The sequence below is a fragment of the Chiloscyllium plagiosum genome, unplaced genomic scaffold (assembly GCF_037043375.1).
Source record: "Chiloscyllium plagiosum isolate Xiang-an unplaced genomic scaffold, Cpla_swu_hap1 HiC_scaffold_30, whole genome shotgun sequence".
Lineage (NCBI taxonomy): Eukaryota > Metazoa > Chordata > Chondrichthyes > Orectolobiformes > Hemiscylliidae > Chiloscyllium > Chiloscyllium plagiosum.
In genome coordinates this window covers 36935888-36954959 of record NW_028270168.1, presented here as the reverse complement: position 1 = coordinate 36954959, position 19072 = coordinate 36935888, and the positions used below count along the sequence as shown (strand labels likewise).

At 38.0% G+C, this 19072-nt stretch overlaps 1 protein-coding gene across 1 annotated transcript in view; it reads left to right on the top strand.

Moving 5' to 3' along the window:
- LOC122563724 (CUB and sushi domain-containing protein 2) overlaps positions 1–17725 on the top strand; it is a 616258-nt gene extending 598533 nt beyond the window's left edge. Inside the window, exons 65-66 of the mRNA XM_087976898.1 lie at positions 1531–1714; positions 5811–17725. Of these exons, the coding sequence (XP_087833024.1) occupies positions 1531–1690 (160 nt within the window). The 3' untranslated portion in view covers positions 1691–1714; positions 5811–17725. The remainder of the gene's footprint in view (positions 1–1530; positions 1715–5810) is intronic.
- The last annotated feature ends 1347 nt before the right edge of the window (positions 17726–19072 follow it).

The window sequence follows — 19072 nt, the reverse complement described above, 5'->3', positions numbered from 1 at the left end:
ATGGCTGCATTTCAATGCACAATTAGTTTATCTGCCAGCTTTGGCCCACCGAACCAGTTAACCCTATGATTCATTTTCTTATTCAAGATCATTTTAGATGTGAGTAGACATGAAAGAAATTGACAGCCAAATCTACCTCTGGTAGGTGCTTTGTAGTTAACATCACACGTTTTCAAACATTGTATTCTTCTTCGAACGTCCTGACAGATTTGGTAAGCTTTTCTGAAATGTGTTTTTTCGCTTGTGATCAGAGAATATTACAGTATGGGAACAGCCCCTTTGACCCACCATGCTGATACACTATGCCTTTGTAAACTAAAATCTTTTGTCTCTATGTGGTCCATAACCCTTTATTCCCTGCCTATTCATAATCTGTCAAGATGCCTTTTAAACATTCCTATGGTATCTATCTCCACCGCCCACTCTGGCAAAGTATTCTGGGCATGTTATACCCTTTGTGTAAAAAACTTGCCTCTCAATATACTTTCAATTTAGCCCTGTCTGCCTTCAACATATATACCCAAATAATTTACACTTATACCTGAGAAGAAAGAGTCTGACTATCCATCTTATCCACGACTCTCATAATTTTGTAAATTTCTATAGGTTGGCCCTCATCCTTTTATGTTCAAGTGAAAACAAACCAAATTTGTCCAATTCTTTCTCCAATCGCTAATACCTTCCAAACCAGGCAACATTCTGGTAAACCATTTCTGTACCCTCTTCAAAACCTCCACGTCATTCTGGTAGTGTGGAACTTGAACTGTACACAGTACTCCAAACATGGCCAAATTAAAATTCCATTCAGCTGCAGCATGACTTGCTAATTTTCATAAATTGTGCCCCAAGAGGTGAAGGCAAACATGCCATATGCCTTCTTGACCACCTTATCCACTTCTGCCTTTATATTTTTGTGTGAGAAATAGCAGGATTTTGGCACTGTCAAACAGGATCAAACTGGTAGGTTTAGGGCAGGTGAGGGTAGATTGGTCGTGTAAGTGGACTAATAAACCAGAGGCTCTGGAGATACAGGTCCACATCTCACCAGAATGGCCTTAATAGAATTTAAATTTAATTAACATTACATTTAATATAAATTTGATTAATTAATCTGAAATGAAAAGTTTGACAAAACCATTGTCACTTGTTATAAAACCCCATCCGGTTCACATAAGTTGTTTGCGGAAGGCTGTCTGCTAACCTTACCTGGTCTGATACATCTGCTAATATGAGGCTATAATCTTCGAGGAGAAAGTGAGGTCTGCAGATGCTGGAGATCAGAGCTGAAAATGTATTGCTGGAACAGCGCAGCAGGTCAGGCAGCATCCAGGGAACAGGAGAATCGACGTTTCGGGCATAAGCCCATCTTCAGGTAAATTCCTGCTCAGTCCACGGATGCGATGCTTTCTGTATCTGTTGGAGTTTTGTATATCAGAAGTGTTTGTAGCTAGAATTCTTGGTACAAAGCTGAGGAGTTGGCTTCGATCCTGTAAAAGGATTGGGATTGACTGTGTTCTGTATTTCTTTCAGGAAAAGGCCAAAAGTACCATTCAACGGTTTTGCAGGCCATGAAAATACAAATGGTCGAGCAACTTTTGAAAATCCCATGTACGATCGAAATGTTCAATCCTCTGACATTGTGGCCAATGAGATTGAAGTGACAGTGAGCACTGTATGCACGGCAGTATAGCACTTACTTTTGAACAAACCATTGGTAAGTAGTGGAGGTGAATATGATACACTGTTAAATTGTTTTAAAATAATGAATTCCCTGCCTTTTGTAATTTCACTGATTTCTGGTAGGTGTTCTCCACTGTCTTTATAGAGACCTATCTGTTGAGAGTTATGCAACATAGTGAGCCAAAGGATTTCCCATTCACAAGTATTTCAGCTATGCAGATTGCACTGTTGCAACTGATTGGGTTTCAGGGTACCAGAATGTGGGAGACTTGTGTCCACAATTACTCAGATGATGAGTTCTTGATTTTAGGTTAGCTTTGTGGGTGGCATGGTGACACAGTGGTTAGCACTGCTGCCTCACAGCGCCAGAGAACCGGGTTCAATTCCCGCCTCAGGCGACTGACTGTGTGGAGTTTGCACGTTCTCCCTGTGTCTGCGTGGGTTTCCTCCGGGTGCTCCGGTGTGCTCCGTTTCCTCCCACAGTCCAAAGATGTGCAGGTGAGGTGAATTGGTAAGGGGTAAATGTAGGAGTATGGGTGGGTTATGCTTCGGCGGGTCGGTGTGGACTTGTTGGGCCGAAGGGCCTGTTTCCACACTGTAATGTAATGTAATCTAATATAACTTAAAGTAATCAAGTGAAAAGTAGGCTTGGGTATAGTTGTCAGGACTGACCCAGGCAAAGAGAAAGAAATATGCAAGTTTTGTTTTGAAGTTCGCTTATTAAAACAAAATGACGCCTTTGAAACCAGTATTCAGATCCAAGCAAGTTCAAAGTCTCACCCTCTATTTGTTCTTGGGTACAAACAAGCTTTCTCAAATAGTTTTCATGATAACAGCCTCGACACAGCATGTAGAATTCATTATAATAAAATGAAAAAGTGACCATCTGAGACGTAAGTTTAGATAAATCATTTAATTGAATGAGTTCAGGGTTTCAAGGGCAGGTATTTATTCTGGATGATTGTTTTGCTGATTACTCATAAGGGTTCCAATGGGTTTTCAGATGCAAGTAGCTAAGCCACTGGATGTAGTTTTCTAAGCAGGGTGCTGTTTGGACAGACTATTTTTAGGGCAGCTTTTCTAGCCCCTTCTCTGCGTGGGGTGAGAAAGGTGGATCCCAAAGACAGCTGCTCAGTCATGAAGAAAGCTGCCAAAGCTGTTCCAATTCCAAAAATGAAACAGCAGAGTCAAACTCCATCCATTTATGTGACAGTCTGAAGCCAGGGACCTCCAAATGTTATAACCCTGTCCCTATGCCAACCGTCAATCACCATAGGGCTTGTAATGTGTGTGGAAGGTTGAATTCCTCGGGGTAGATGCTTTGTGCAGGACATCTTTTAACATAGGAATGCTATTGTGCATCAGCAAATACATGGGGATCTTTGACAGAAGTTGCAAGGGAACCTTGAACATTGAGTTTTTTGATTTGAGTTATTATTGTCACAATTACCTAGGTACAGTGAAGAATATTGTTTTGCATGCAGTACAGGCAGATCATACCATACAAAGTACATTAGGGTAATAAGTCAGAGCGAAGAATACAATGTTCTGGCTGAGAAGAAGGTGCGCAAAGAGCGAGGTTGCAGCATTGATTCATGTAAGTATCTTATGCCTGGATTGGCTTTGAATCTTGTTTTAGATGGTGCTTTGTCTGGTTCTTCCCCTCTGACCTGACCATCAGCGTGGCCCTGTCAGGTGTGGAGAACTCCTTACAGCATCACTGTTCGGATTAATGGAGCACCCCAGCACCTCTGCCACAACAACCCACAGAAACGGCAGGCAAAGGACAACTGAGAGAAGAAAGGATGTTTACACTTCTGTCTGGAGGAAAACCTGAGAACACGTGGAACTGGAATTCACTACCAAGAGTGAATTTGTCGTCCGACTCTCTGAGCTCCCTCTTGGCATCAATAATCACGTCATGATTGTCCGTCTACAACTTGCCACAAACCGGCAGGCAATGGTCATGAATGCCTATTCCTTAACGCTGAGTCCAAAGAAGGCTTCTACTCCACCCTGAACCTCAGCCATACACATCCACATCTCTAAGGAAGATAAAGTTATCCTCCTTGGGCACTTCAATGCCAGGATTGGAAAGGATGCTCAATTCTGAAAAGGAACCATTGGAAAGGAAGGAGTCAGGAATTGCAACCCCAATGGGACTCTTCTGCTCAGCAAATGATCCTGAAGCCGAAAGGATGTCTTTATTATCAAAGCAATGACAAGTGTATCCAACTCTAGACACAGAACCCATGACATACCAATAACATACTCACTAATAAGTGATTGACAATGATAAAGTGTTGAATACAAGATTATTATCTACATTTGAATGTGGCCTATGCGTAATTGATTAACAATTAACAAAAACAGAAAAGCATTCTGTTGCACACTCCAACACTAATAAGCTTTACCTTAACATTCACAAATTGCAACTTTCTTTTGAGAAAACAATGAAACAAATTGACAATACTTTTGTGTGAAATCCAAAAGAGAATCCTCTATTAAAATTTAGTTTACCTCATGCCAACTTACCAAATTGCTTGGCACCCCAGTAAAATGCTAGAGTTTAAAGAATAAGCAGTGCTTTCAGAATTTTTAAATTATTTTCTACAACTCGTTAATTTTTATTGCCGCTTTATGCATTTTTTTTTGTTATGAATCACTTGTCAAGTAAATTGGGTTTCCTGTCTTATCTCTGAGTCATTCAAATTCAACACATTGTGCTTTCTCAGTACAGCAAAAATGCATCCCAATGTTGCACGATTTTTATCTTTGCATAGAGTTTAACAAATCCGGAAAACAAAATAACCAATAATATAGAATGCAGCATTCTCGGGTATTACAGAATAACAAGAATTATAATGATGGCATGAATCACTTTTGATCAAATTTTAATGTTTAATTTTAAGATAACTATAATCTTAAGTAAAGCAAATATGAAATCTACACGATTGGGAGTTGGAAATAAACATTTTATAACTGTGTCATATCTGCTGTAAGAGCAGGTATTTTCAACAACAGCTATCCATTGGTAATTAAAATTGGAACAAACTATGGTCAAACCATAGTTATCGAATAAAACCTCTGATGAAAAGATGTTTGAGGATTGGACTTCTTTAGTTTATTAGACCAGACTCTGAAATAAACTCTTTCCATTTGATCCAAATGTGATGGTTTTCGTGGCAGAAGGCACTGTTGCTCATGGTTCAGTCAGGGAAACCCTACACTTGACAATCTCCCAAAGTTTCTGCTGCAAATCCCCTCCTGGAAATTAAGTCTGAATAGGGATTGGAACATTCTAAGGAAACTTTTTATTTCTTATTTCAATATCATTTTCAACAAATTGATTTTAAAGCATGCAAAACATGGTGAATACTTGTATTGACTCACAGCCAAAGAAGCATGCCTTGAAGATCAGTCACCCCCACATTTAGAGCATTTCACAATTAATCATCACCTGCTCCATTACTTTATAATTCCTCTGTATGCAACTTAGAGCAAGGAAATCTGTGAAATTTGGGTTTTGAATAACACTCACTGGTAAAATCGGTGAGTTATACTCCCGAAGAATTTGGAAAGTTTCATTATGGTGTAAAAAAGACTAAAATATTTAGACATATTAGATCATAATGTGTAATGTGCGCATGAAAGAAAGTTTATGAAAACCGTTTTACTATTTTTTTTTGGCTGATGTCAACACTTTCATGTTTGCCTTCCTGAAGAATATAGAAGTTTGGGATTAGTTTAATCTGGGTACAAGGAGTTCAACTGACTTCCATAAAATAAAAAAAAAATTAAAATCAAAGTACTGTGGTTGTTTGAAATCTGAAATAAACACAGAAAGCACTAAAGAAACTCAGCAAGTCTGGCCAGCAGCTGCAGAGAGAAACAGAGTTAATGTTTTGAGTCGAGTATGACTTCTTCTAAAGAGCCTGCTCAACTTCTTCTGCATTCTCTGTATTTGTTCCATGAATCACCTGACTTTATTTCGGCAGATCTGGCACCATTAATAAATGCGAGCCTTATTTCCAATTCTCAATCATCCAGAATTGAATGACAACTGTTAAAAGTTTCTTTGATTGATTTACATCTGCCCAAATATCTGTGTTTTTTCTCTCTCTTTACAGAATGCTGAAGTCCAGAATCACTTCATCAGATTCTACTTGACTGCTTTTCTTCAAAGATGTAGTGACTGTGGAGAAGCTACTAAGAATGCTGCCCTTTACATTACTTCTATTATGAAGAGTCAGCTAGTCGGGGATGCCAAAATACTTTGTCAGAAATCACCAGTTAGAAACCATTTTCTTACTGTTGTAGTCCACACTGTACATTGGGGATAATGAACGAAACACATTATTGAGTTCTAGCCCTCAAAATCCAATGACTCCAAATAAATATCTCCATTCTGGATGATGTTTTGGCAAAGGACAAGTCAAACAATAAAGCCCACCCTCTAGCAAGGATCTACATTTTTGACTTGATTCTCACAAGAATCTATTTAAATAACAAGGCATAATCATACACAATAACCAACAAGAAAAAAAACATGTGGTTGTAAGCTTTTAAGTGAATTGTTGGTTCTGAAAGGGGTAAAATGTACCATTGGTTGTCCCTTGTTGCTATTTCTGGTCTTCACCAGGCCATGAGCCAATTACCTTTCCTTCAGTGACTTCACATTGTTGAGTTATATTCACGAATGTGAATAGAGACATCAGTATCTAAATTTAGCGATCCTTTTAATCTTCAGTTGTCATACTTTAAACTCTACAGGATTCATTACAATCTCCAGAAAATTGTACTAAAGGTATGCATGATTTTAAAGTTTCAAGGCATGTTCATTACAGCCTTAATTCTGTGGTTTTGCACATTTAACATAACTTTGATTACTGTTATGCATCATATTGTGACACTTTATCAATTATTTACTCATGTTTGGACACTCATGACAATATTGCAATGGTAGTAGATGGCTTAAATTTGAACCCGGTTCTAGCAGATTGGTTATAAGTTCAATTCTTGTTATGGAATCTCTGACATTCCTCTCTCCAAAGAGCACTTTAATTTTCCTGTAGTAGACAGCAAAGTAAAATAGTAGCCTTATTATTGACACCTAACAGCCCAGAATTCAGTGGCAGTTATACCCCAAGAGCAAAGCTGTTAAGGTGTCAAAACAGAGTACAGTAGCTTCTGTAAGATAAATCTATCATGAAAGATGTAGGGAATCCCATTCCCATGGGAATGCAGTACATTAAGGGTCCATTCCGGTGAGAACGTATTGGAGTTCATGTTGATGAAAAATTCAGAAATGACCGGGATCATTGTTGGAGCAGATAGATATGGCAGATATCAACAGTAACAAAGTTCATCAATCTAGCACTTTTAACATAGTAAAGATTTCTGAAAAGGTGTGATTTTTAAAACACTCCAAGGCACCCGAAGGATAATTATCAAGCAGTGATTGATGCTGAAAGGGGAGATAAGTCGAGTGAAGAAAAGGTTAGTCAGCACTGTAGGTTTCAAAGAACATCTTACAAGAAGAAGATGGAGAGGCAGAGTAGTTTAGACAGGGAAGTTCAAGCTGTGATCAGCTGTCAACCGAAAAATTAAAGGTGCAGCAATTAAACCTAGAGATGTGCTAGGTGCCAGAATTGGCGAGTGTTAAGATCTCAAAGTATTTAAAGTTGTATGAAGCTTCAGATAGGGTCCTTTTTGAAGTTAATGAATATTTCAGACCCTGTTATCTTGGTACAATATTAGTGTACTTTATAGGAGACAACAGGCTGCTACCCACTGACTGGAGAGCAGGCTAAATCCCGTCTAATTGAGGAAAATCCCACTGACTAATGAAGTACTTAGACAATGATCTAAACAATAGTTTTCCTTCCCTGGGATCAGCAACTCTGGGACAGAAGTCCTGCCTGCCAAGATCTGCCAACCAACAGGCTGCTGCCTGGATGACCTCCACCTGAGGCTGATGATCATGTCTAGATTCCATGTCATAGGTGAGTGATAGTGAGTGGAGGTTTATGGGGACGGTGGACAAATGGGTGGGGTGAGAAAACTAGGCAGAAAGACCAGAGAACTAGCTCTCAACAGGTCCCCTCATTCCTGATGCTAGATCCCTAAACACTTTTGAACAAGGACAGAGGAGCCTACAAGCAACCTTCCACCGATTTGCTTGTCATGGTCCCCAAATGGTGAGTCACCCTCTAAGTTAGTGACAGAGGGATAAGATCCTGAATTGTCCACTTAAGAGCTTCAACTGACCATTGGGGATGAAGGCTGTCCACAAGCCTTTCACCATGGACTTAATCAGCAACGGAGATCAGTAGTCAAAAGGGTCACCCCCACTTTCCAGCCTCTCTCACAAACAAATGCCCTCTCAACACCAACTCACTGCACGGTAGGGTGGTAAATTCTGCCCCTGGTGCTAGTTAAGAACATTTAAATCATATCATACTTTGTACGGAATGTAGTTTATTACAGAAAAATAATATACACTGCAGATATTGGAAAGCTGAAATAAAAATGCAAAGTGCTTATGGCAGATGTAGCAGGAAGTCTGCTCTGAAGTAGATTCATACCAGACTTGAAACGTTAACTCTGTTTCTGTCAGACAGATACTGTCTGAGTTTCTCCAGCACTGTCTTTTTTTCATTTGCATTGACTGAGTCTATGTCTAAGATGCATTAACAAAAAGTTACTCTGTGGATAACCATGGCTGTCTCATAGACTCAGAATATAAAGAATGTGGGATGTATACTTGCATGTCATTTTTATGAGTTTTCTGAAATAATTCAGTTGTATTTTACAGCAAAGGTCAGTTTTTAATTGTGCGGTCATCCTGCCAATATTGCCTTCTGGTATTTCAGTGTTTCTGTCAATGTGGAAGTCCCTTCATTACTCAGATGTCTGGTCCATCTGGAGATGTGATTTGATAGTTGTTACAGCATCACCGCATGGTGTCAAGCCAATCTGAAATTGGACAAAGTGAGGCTGCAAGCACATAAATAAATGAAAAATCAAAACAGTTAGAAGGAAATAAATCAGGAGGCAGAAAATAAAACTGACAGAAGAGAGTATGGTGGGGTCTTTGCTGAGGGAGCAATTGACAATTTGGCCACAGTATGTCCTGAAAACTGTGCTAGTTTTCTGAAGTGAAGTTATGGTTCAAGTTTACATTGAAATTTATTTCCATAACACAGAAATACCTTTTATGAACCAATGCAATCTACCGTTTTTTAAAATGTTTTTTCTCTTCCACCCTTGCATTAAAAGTATTCAGTGGTTAAGTACAACTTGTAACCAGAGAGGTGCGGTTTTATTATTACATTGGAAAATGGGTTTATAACAAAAGTAAGCATTTTAAGCAATGTCTGGTGCACCCACTGTCAAAGACGCAATTTTAAGTAAAAGCCACTTTTTAAAAAGTACCCAAGCTTATGCCAGTTTCATTGGCGTATACCAGTCAGTTCTTTCATAAGTTCAATGTTTTAAAATACTTAGAACTTTGATAATGTAGCTGCAACTGTCCATGAATCCAAAAAAAAGCCATTACTTTCTCAAGTGTTTCCTTGAAGAGGCAGAAACAGAAATGAATGGTAATTAACATGGTTAAGTCTGGATTAACATTTGATTTTTTTTCCAACTGGAGTCAAAGATTGTGGAAACTTGATTGGTACATGATATGACTTCCTTGTGAAATTTCACAACCCTTTTCAGTGAATATTTACCTAGCCAGATCGCTACCCCAGCTATAACAGTAAGAAGGTGTAAGCAATGTGACTGCTGTTTTTCTTAGAAAAATTATCCACTGTGAATGTACTAGAAGGGATAATAAGATATACTTATGTTCCCTACTTCCCTTTAGCAGTGTGTAACACAATACAGAACAGGATACATACATGAAATTCAAGCAGGAACTTTATTTTTCTGGCAGAATTCATAACATCCTGTTTATAGAAGATAATGTCTGAAGACAACTTCAAAAAGCTCTTGAACGCATGTGCAAAAGGCTTTTTTTTATTATTTGCTGTCTAGGCCAGCATTTATTGCCATCCGTAATTACCCAGACAGTAGTTAAGAGTCAACCACATTGCTACACGTCTGGAGTCACATGCAGACTCCAGACCAGGTAGGGGCACTGGTGAACCAGATGGTTTTTTTCCAACAATGGTCATCATCAGACTTTTATTTCCTGATTTTTCTTTATTGAATTCAAATTCCACCATCTTCCGTGGTAGGATTCAAACTTGGGACCCAGGAACCTTACCTAGTTGCTGGATTAACGGTCCAACGAAACCACTAGATCATTGTCTCCACACTGTATTCGCAGTGCCCCTGCCAGCATTTCCAGTGATGTCATTCTATCACATTCACTTCTATTAATTGTGCTTATTTGGGCACCACGATGTATATTTTTACTGGCTGAGACTTCCAAAAGTGTGTATGCGCAGAATTTCCCACAGGCATGATGTGAACCTTGCAGCGGTGTCAGGAAACAAAATCTCTATGGACACGTGGCACCTTTTGAAGCATTATCACTGTTGTATATATTTTAAAAATGCTGTAATCAAACTACATACTGAAAAGCAATGACCAGATAATCTGCTTCAGGTGTTCCTGAAAAATGAACATTGTCCAGGAGAATGTGTCAATCCTTCTTCAAAAATAATGTGATGGGATATTTCATCTCCACCTGGAAGGTCAGTTTGAGGCAGAGACATAAATCTAATCTAAAATACATCATATTTGAGAGTCAGTCAATATTACATGCTCAAATCCCATTGAATTGGAGCTTAAACCTACAACCTTCTGAGTCAGAGACAAAATGGATACAACTGAACCAAATCTGAGACCTCAAGTCAGTGATATGTAGGAGAGTTTGCCCCTGGTACTAGAGAACTTATTTCACAGTCTATTATTGATTGCAATCTGTAAGTAAAGGATGTCATTATTTCACAATACCTATAAATATTGGAAAATTGAGCTCCCATTTCTAATGAATGTGTTGGAGAAACCAAGAAAAAGTACCCTTGGGTGCTACAATTTTAAAGTATTTGAAAACATTATTGAACTTAAATGTAGTCTCCCCTGCATAACATGTTAGTGGATCATAAATCTCTGTGCACGATCAAAGATGTTTTTCTGTTACAAATCTACCAGGTTGTTGAGGCAGCTAAAAGAATACGGTTTCATTCATCAACAATGTGTCAGTTATTGTCATTCCTGATAATTGTAATACTAGAGATTCAAGATGCACTTTTTCAAAAGTAGGTAATTTTGTTCTACATCTTGTCTGGTTCAGCTCATAAATATTGAACTGCCTTGATGGCATTGTGATTGCACCATTGTAGAATCATGTCACAGTTAACTTTCTAAAAGCTTTGCTATTGACTAAGAGCATGTGAGAAACTAGAATGCACAAGCAAGACAGGAGCCAGATAATTCTGTGAAAAATTTAGCAATCCCGAAAATCTATTGATGGCATAATCTGTATACAAATGGACAAATGTGCTGGCAGTTGCTATACAGACAATTGGAAGGAAAAGCTCGTTTTTGAGGACTAACAGATTCAGTAGTTTATTATTCGACATCTTTCTGCATTTCTCATTCATATCACAAAGTGACAATATGTTGTCTCATTTTTTATTTAAATGTATTTAGTTTATATGAAAAAATGGATATGGGCCTTATTACTTATCATCATGGAAGACTATGACATGCAATGTCTATACAGAGAGAGACGAGCTAACTGATATCCCTGTTGTGGTATGATTATAGGCAAGGTTTTATTTGCTTGGTCAATTCATTTTGCTAAAAGTAGATTTCACTGGACTATGCCACTGAGGAAAGAGTCACATTGATCTACAGCATTTGTATTTATATTCTGTGTTGGGAAGTAGAAACCAATTCCAAAATGTTTACTCAAATCTCCCTTAATTACCATATACTTCTAGTGTAGTAGAGGATACACAGAGATGATGTGAAGAATCTTTTAAGAATTATGTAAATCTAATAATTCTCAAAGCAAGGTCAGGGTTTTCTCTTGCTATAACATTTTTAGTCCGTGGAAAAGATCTGAGAGTCGGTGGTATGGAGACTTCTTAACATGAAGGAAAACTGAAAACTGAAAAAAATGTCATCAGAAAATTACTTCACAAAATACTTCCAATAATGGGATCATAAGCTGTAACAAACAAAATTTATGTTGACTTCTTCATTGAAAAACATTTTAATTGACCTAATCTCAGTAGCTTAGAAACTGGAATTCGTGATATAGCTTTATGAGTGTAAAACACGCGTATTGGAGTCAGGTTATGGATCAAGCCTGTGTGCTAGAAATATATGAGCCCCTATATTTGGTCAGTTCATTTTACCGGCATCTAGACCAACCATGTAAAACAGGTCTTAGATCCTTTGCGTGTGATCTAATGCACAAAGTAGGATATCTTTTGGAAGTTTTCCTGAATGGAACAGTCACCAAACCCACATGTCTCATGTGGATGCCAGCAAAATAGCAGCACAAGTGACCCTATAGAACTACTGTGGTTATAATTGTATCTTGATCTATTAACACGTACCTGGCTGCTGCCGTGCTACCTTCAGTTCATGCTGTGGGCATGTGAGGTGCTTTTGAAGCTGCTGGCAGCTTGACCAGATGAAACAGATAAGCCCCAACATTTTAAATTAATATAAAGCCACTCAGCTTTGATTAGAGAAAGAGCCCCGTCACCATTTTAGAACTCAAAACTAGCAGAGCTAGTTTCCATTTCCTCCAGTGTATCAAAACTTAAAATCTACACTGAAAGAGGCAAATGCAACATTTTGTCGGTTCAGTTCATGAAGACAGGATGGATTCTGGTAATGTTCTCTTATTTTGAAATATTTCTTCCTTTATTGTCATTCATCAAGGATCAGTGATTTGCTCTTTGACCCATTAAATGTAATTTAAATAATCTACAATTCAATTTGTATTAGTCGTGCTTTGTTGCAAAGCCCTTGTAATTTACTTGACTCCCCTTTTCATGAAAAATTTTTATCTTCAAAAATCTGTTTATATTCCTTTTTATCAAAAAATTTCAAAACATTTCAATGCTGATCACAGCAGCACTGATCCTGAAATATTTTGTATTAATAACATGGCAGTTATCAAAGTTTATTTCTTATAGACTTTTTTCAGTTCACTTTGTTGTAGGAATCTTTCAGGTTCTTAACTTCATCAGATGTATAATTCTTTGAAGTTTGACAGAGTGATTAAGAAGACATTTAGCATACTTGCCTTCATTGCTTAGTCCTTTGAGCGTAAGTGTTGGGAAGTTACATTGAGGTTGTACAGGACATTGGTAAAGCATCCTCTGGAATACTATGTCCGGTTCTGGTCGCCCTATTATTGGAAGGATATTATTAAGTTGGAGAGAGTTCAGAAGAGATTTACCAGGATGAAGCCAGCTATGAAGGTTTGAGTTATAAAGAAAGGCTCAATAGGCTAGGATGTTTTTCCACTGGAGCATAGGAGATTGTGAGGTGATCTTATAAAGTCATGAGGGGTATATATAGGATTAATGATAGGCATCTTTTCCCTCGGATGGTTCATTTCATGACTGGGGGCATATTTTTAAGGTGAGAGGAGAGAGATTTAAAAAGATATGAATGGCAAATGTTTTCTACATAGAGTGGTTCATGTGTGGAATGAAATCCTGTGGCTGTGGGTGCAGTTACAATATTTAAAAGACACTTAGGTAAGCATGTGAATAGGAGGGATATGGGCCAGGAGCAGGCAGGTGGGACTAGTTCAGTTTGAGATTATGTTCTACATGGACTGGTTGGACTGAAGGGTCTGTTTCTGTGCTGCATGACTCTATGACCCTACAAAATAAGATTTAATTAATTTATGATCAGTTGAGTAGCGAGCTGTGAATATTGGTGAAAAGTGCGAAGGAGTTTTTAAAAAATTCATTCACAGCAAGTGGACATTGCTGGCTTGGCCAGTATTAATGGCCCATCTCCAATAGCCCAGAGGACAATTAGGAGTCAGCCATATTGCTGCAGGTCTGTAGTCACATGTAGGTCAGACCAGGTAAAGACAACAGATTTCCTTCTCTGAAGGACATTGATTGGAGAACGATATTCTTCTGTTCTTTCTACAGTCTCCATACATTTAATTGATGAGACGCAGTACCAGATTTCTGCTACTGAGTTTGTCAGTCACAGTTCCTCCGCCATTTACTTTACTGAGAAGGATTGGAGAACCAACAAGAACAGATACAGAAAACCTGAGACATAAATTAATTCAGAAATGTTACTGCATTATTTAAACCTTGTGGTCAAGTGTCTTTTAAATATTGTGGTCAAGTGTAAAAATAACTCTAATCTCTGTTCTAGTCCTTTATTTTTCCTATACATCTACATCCATGGATCTAGCAAAAATCTATAGATCATTTCCACAATTTTGTAGGTTTGTGCCACACTTTGGTTGAAATTTTATTTCTATGACTCTTTCTCTATTCTCTCTGATGCTGTCTTTTCCTTTTTCTCTTGTGTAGATTGCAGAAGTTGCATTTGTAGATGACACGTTAAGGCATGGAACATTGTGCAATGCAGATTTCTGTGATGCTTCCAGGTTAGAGAAAAATGGACAGGTGGATGATTTTAGAAAAGAGAAAATCAATATCTTCCACATTACTGATAATTTTAGAAAAGGAGAAAAGCACAGCAGAAACATTTTATCTGCATGTTTGAAAAACATCAAACAATATTCAAATAAAGGCAAAGTACTGCAGATGCTGGAAATCTGAAACAAAAATAGGTCTGGCAGCGTATGTGGAGAATGAAACAGAGTTAATATTTTGAGTCCAGTATGACTCTGCTTCAGTTTACATTTGAACATAAAGTAGGCCATTCAGCTCCTCCGTGGCCTCACTTTGTGTACCTGCTTATACCTCCTTAATACCTTTGCTTAACAAAAATAAATCTATCTCAGACTCAAAATGTTAACTCTTTGTCTCTCCACAAATGCTGCTAGACCTGTTGAGATTTTCCAGCATTTTCTATGTTTGCATCAAATGATATTGTATTTTATTCAGTTACAAAGGTAGAACAATAAATGTCTTATTTCATGGGGAAATATCATCCAAAGTTAAATCAAAGTAATATGATGATTAAGATGCATAGTTCTGGACAGACATAACATACTTGTGATTTGGATTTTATAAGACATTTTCACATAAAATTAAACCAGTTTCAGAAAGAAATTCACCTAAAATATTTCTCTTTATGCAAAGAAAGTATTGAAGTTGGCTGTTCATTGCTTAAGATGCTGAAGTTCAATGACCATGACCAAATCCCTTTGAGTTTCTAATAACAATTATAGTGCTGGGAAGGTGTTGACTATGAGATCATACCTCCACAAGAGGATGAGGGAAAGGAAGTGGTAAAGCCATCTTGTAAATCCCAGCAACCTGTTCAGAAAAGACATCGTAGAATCTAGGGGCCATGTCACCTGATCCCATGGCCATGTTTGATTCATCACATGGGAAAAGCCAAGTGAAGAAATGGAGGCTGTTTATCACAGCTCATTACACTCACAGTCAATCATCTCACTTGATCATTTGTTAAAATAGATTTTGTGCTACTTAATAATTTTACAATGTAAGCAAAAAGTAGGTTTGTAACAGTTAATTTAATCGAACAACAGCCTGTCTTCAACCAAAACATGTAGAAGTCATGGGGCAAATTCCAGGACAAAAGTTTAAGGACATGCAAACAGAACTAATTTCAGAATTTGAGATACATTATTGTTTCGAAGATCTGCAACAAAAGTACAGTTTGGAAATGTGGCAGATCTATGTATGTTTCAATTTACAGTGGTCATGCAATTAATTATGCATATTTAAATTTAGTCAACTGATGAGAGTCAGTGCTAATAGTTAACATTGTTTCAGACTGTTTCCTTTCAATATACTTAGGTGTCCCAGAGACTGTATTGCATTGTGTAGTGTGAGATGTTGAGAAACTTGAAAGGGTTCAGAAAAGATTTACGAGCATGTTGCCAGAGTTGGAGGATTTGAGCTATAGGGAGAGGCTGAACAGGCTGGGGCAGTTTTCCCTGGAGCGTCGGAGGCTGAGGGGTGACCTTATAGAGGTTTACAAAATTATGAGGGGCATGGATAGGGTAAATAGGCAAAGTCTTTCCCCTGGGATCGGGGAGTCCAGAACTAGAGGTCATAGGTTTAGGGTGAGAGGGGAAAGATATAAAAGAGACCTATGGGACAACTTTTTCACACAGCGGGTGGTAGGTGTATGGAACGAGCTGCCAGAGGAAGTGGTGGAGGCTGGTACAATTGCAACATTTAAGAGGCATTTGGATGAGTATATGAATAGGAAGGGTTTGGAGGGATATGGGCCGGGTGCTGGCAGGTGGGACTAGATTGGGTTGGGATATCTGGTTAGCATGGACAGGTTGGACCGAAGGGTCTGTATCCGTGCTGTACATCTCTATGACTCTATGTTGGAATTGACTTCTTGTCAGTTCAACACCTGAGAAAGTAATCCAGCCAACAGGCATTAGGATCATCAATTTCACCAAAGTTTGTCACATCACAGTTCCGCAGGTAACATTTCCAAACTAGAGGGATAAAGAGCTGGGAGCAAATTAAAAGGATTCCATACAATCTAGTAGACGTCATAATTTTAAAGTGCATATACTCTGTGTTGTGGAATAAAAAGCTTTCCTTCCCCCTCTGGAAGGCAGTTTGCAGCAAGCATGGTAGTAGGGTAAGCTTAAATTGTCATGGAGTAAGTCGAAACACTGTGAGTAAACATGACTGCTACCTGCCACTCCACTTTAAATCATAAAGTGTTAAACATTTTTCAGTTCCGGATTGAGTTGTTGTGATTAGTTCTGACCAGGTAGGCTACTGGACTTGTGCAATCAAAATATGTTTCGGAACATTTAACAATTGTCATAGGTGGCAGTTTAAACATGTATCATTGAGTGTAAGTTTGGCAAAATCTTTGATTTTTAAATTATCTTTCCCTCTTTTCGGTGTGTTGCCAAATGGAAAGCTGTCAACATTATCATCGTGAGATTTTCAGTGTTTGTGCAATGCAGTGTGAGATGAGACTTAATGAACTGGGGTACTATGAACTTCCACAATCTCTTACATTTGGTTGGTTGAAGAAAGTTTAGCGTTTTATGGGATGTATTAGGGGAGTGACTCAACCTCTGAGTCAGTGCCAGGCTTCAATTAGCTGAACATCTTCGCTCAACTCAGTTTATTAACAGCAGTCTAACAATTAACTACAAGAAGGGAAATATAGGTAACTATGGAGAACCTAGAACCGTGGCTACAATGTGAGTCTACCACCATTTTCTTTTCAAAAATAAATGAAGCGGCTTTTTCACAATAGCTTTCATAGAGACAACTTGAAACCATTCAAAAATTACTTTCTTGTAAAAATAGCATCATCGTGTAAAATGGCACCAGATCTCAGACAGTCTAGACATGCTGCTAACGAGACAAATGACTGATGATGACCTTTCATTTATTGAGCAGTTTACAGTAGCTTCTCCTCAAAAATATACATAGGTATACTTTGACTTGCTTCAACACAGGATATTTATTTATATCAGATTTCTTCTGCAAGAAACCCTTTCTTCCACTGAATCACATGCATCAAATTTGCATTGCGTGGAACGAACCTTTTTTTTTGTACAGAGATATATTTTTATGCAAAAAAAAATTTGTACAGAAAAATCAAGGACAAGATCTAAATGTTTTTCATTATTGTAGTGAATGAGTGTTGAAATTGGCTTTTATAAAAAAAAGTAGTATAAAAATTGTAAGATATACTGTTTCTGTAGAGATGTGTAAATATGTATTATACCACTGTGTCAACTTGTCTTTATGACCACTCTGCTATATAAATATTATATATATGTACTTTATCTGTCTGTATATGATGCTTTGCATTGTGTTTCATCTTAGTATACTTTCCTGAATTTGAAAACTATTTTAACTTTTTGAATAAAAGTTTTGACAATGAACTTCTGTGCCTGCTCCTGTGTATCTTTATTGAATAGAAAACTTCATCAACACCAGTTCGAAGTCAGTTACAAATAACATCATAATGTTTGTTTTATGCTTAATTATGAGTGAAATTTGGCCAATCTGTTAACAGCCGTCAAAAAGGAAAATAACTAAAGACTGAAATTTATTTAATGTCTTTCCTGATCACAAGGCATCTTGAAACATTTGTAACAAAGGAATTTTTTTTTGAATTGTGCTTGCTGTTACAGGAAACATGACAGCCAATTTGAATACAGGAAGCTCCCACAAGCAGCATTGTGATCATGCCAAGATAAGCAGTTTCTGTGATACTAATTAAAGGATAGATATTGGCCAGGGCACTGAAGATGATCCCATTACTCTTAGAAATATAGAATCCCAATTGTGTGGAAAGAGGACATGCGGCTCTTGGAGTCCGCACCAACCCTCCAAAAAGCATCCCTATCAGACCAAGCCTGCCACCTTCTTTCCATGACCCAACATTTACTCTGGCTAATCTACCTAGCCTACACACCCCTAGACATGACAGGAAATTTAACATGGCCAATCCACCCAATCTGCACATCTTTGGATTGTGGAAGGAAAATGCTGCAGGATCTTTTTCATCCACTTCTCTACAAAGGATACAACTGATATCTCGTTTTTATTGGCATTTTTGCTGGTCATATTTTCCTAAACATCAATATCCAGTTACGTTCCAATGAACTCTTAAAACATGGCTAGCAGCATAACATAGACAGGTTATCTCTATTCATGCCTGAAATTAAAAATCACACAACACCAGGTTATAGTCCAACAGGTTTAATTGGAAGCACACTAGCTTCCAATTAAACCTGTTGGACTATAACCTGGTGTTGTGTGATTTTTAACTTTGTACACCCCAGTCCAACACCGGCCTCTCCAAACCATGCCTGAAATGATTTAGAGAAATTGTTAGCTAATACTGGGGAAGAAAATGCAATTTTTGTATTTCCATGCCATGGGTGTCAATCACCAAATCAGACACTACATAGATCAATCCAGCAATTAATTACACTGGATGCAGTTGAACCACTTGGACTATTGCAGACTTGACTAATGCTCAGTGAGATGTCAATTAAAACCACAATGTTCTTCATTAAACTGTCACATCTCAGTAGCAAGTAGGTATCAGAACTCTGAAACACAGCACAAATATGAATTATTAGAGGCTGCATGAGATTTGTCTGTACGTTTCAGATACGTAATTGGGAAAATTAGTTTTCTGGACTTCCCAAAGAAGTTGAAAACTTTGAATGAATGCTTTTACAAACTGTTCCATAGCAAATTAAGTAGTGGTG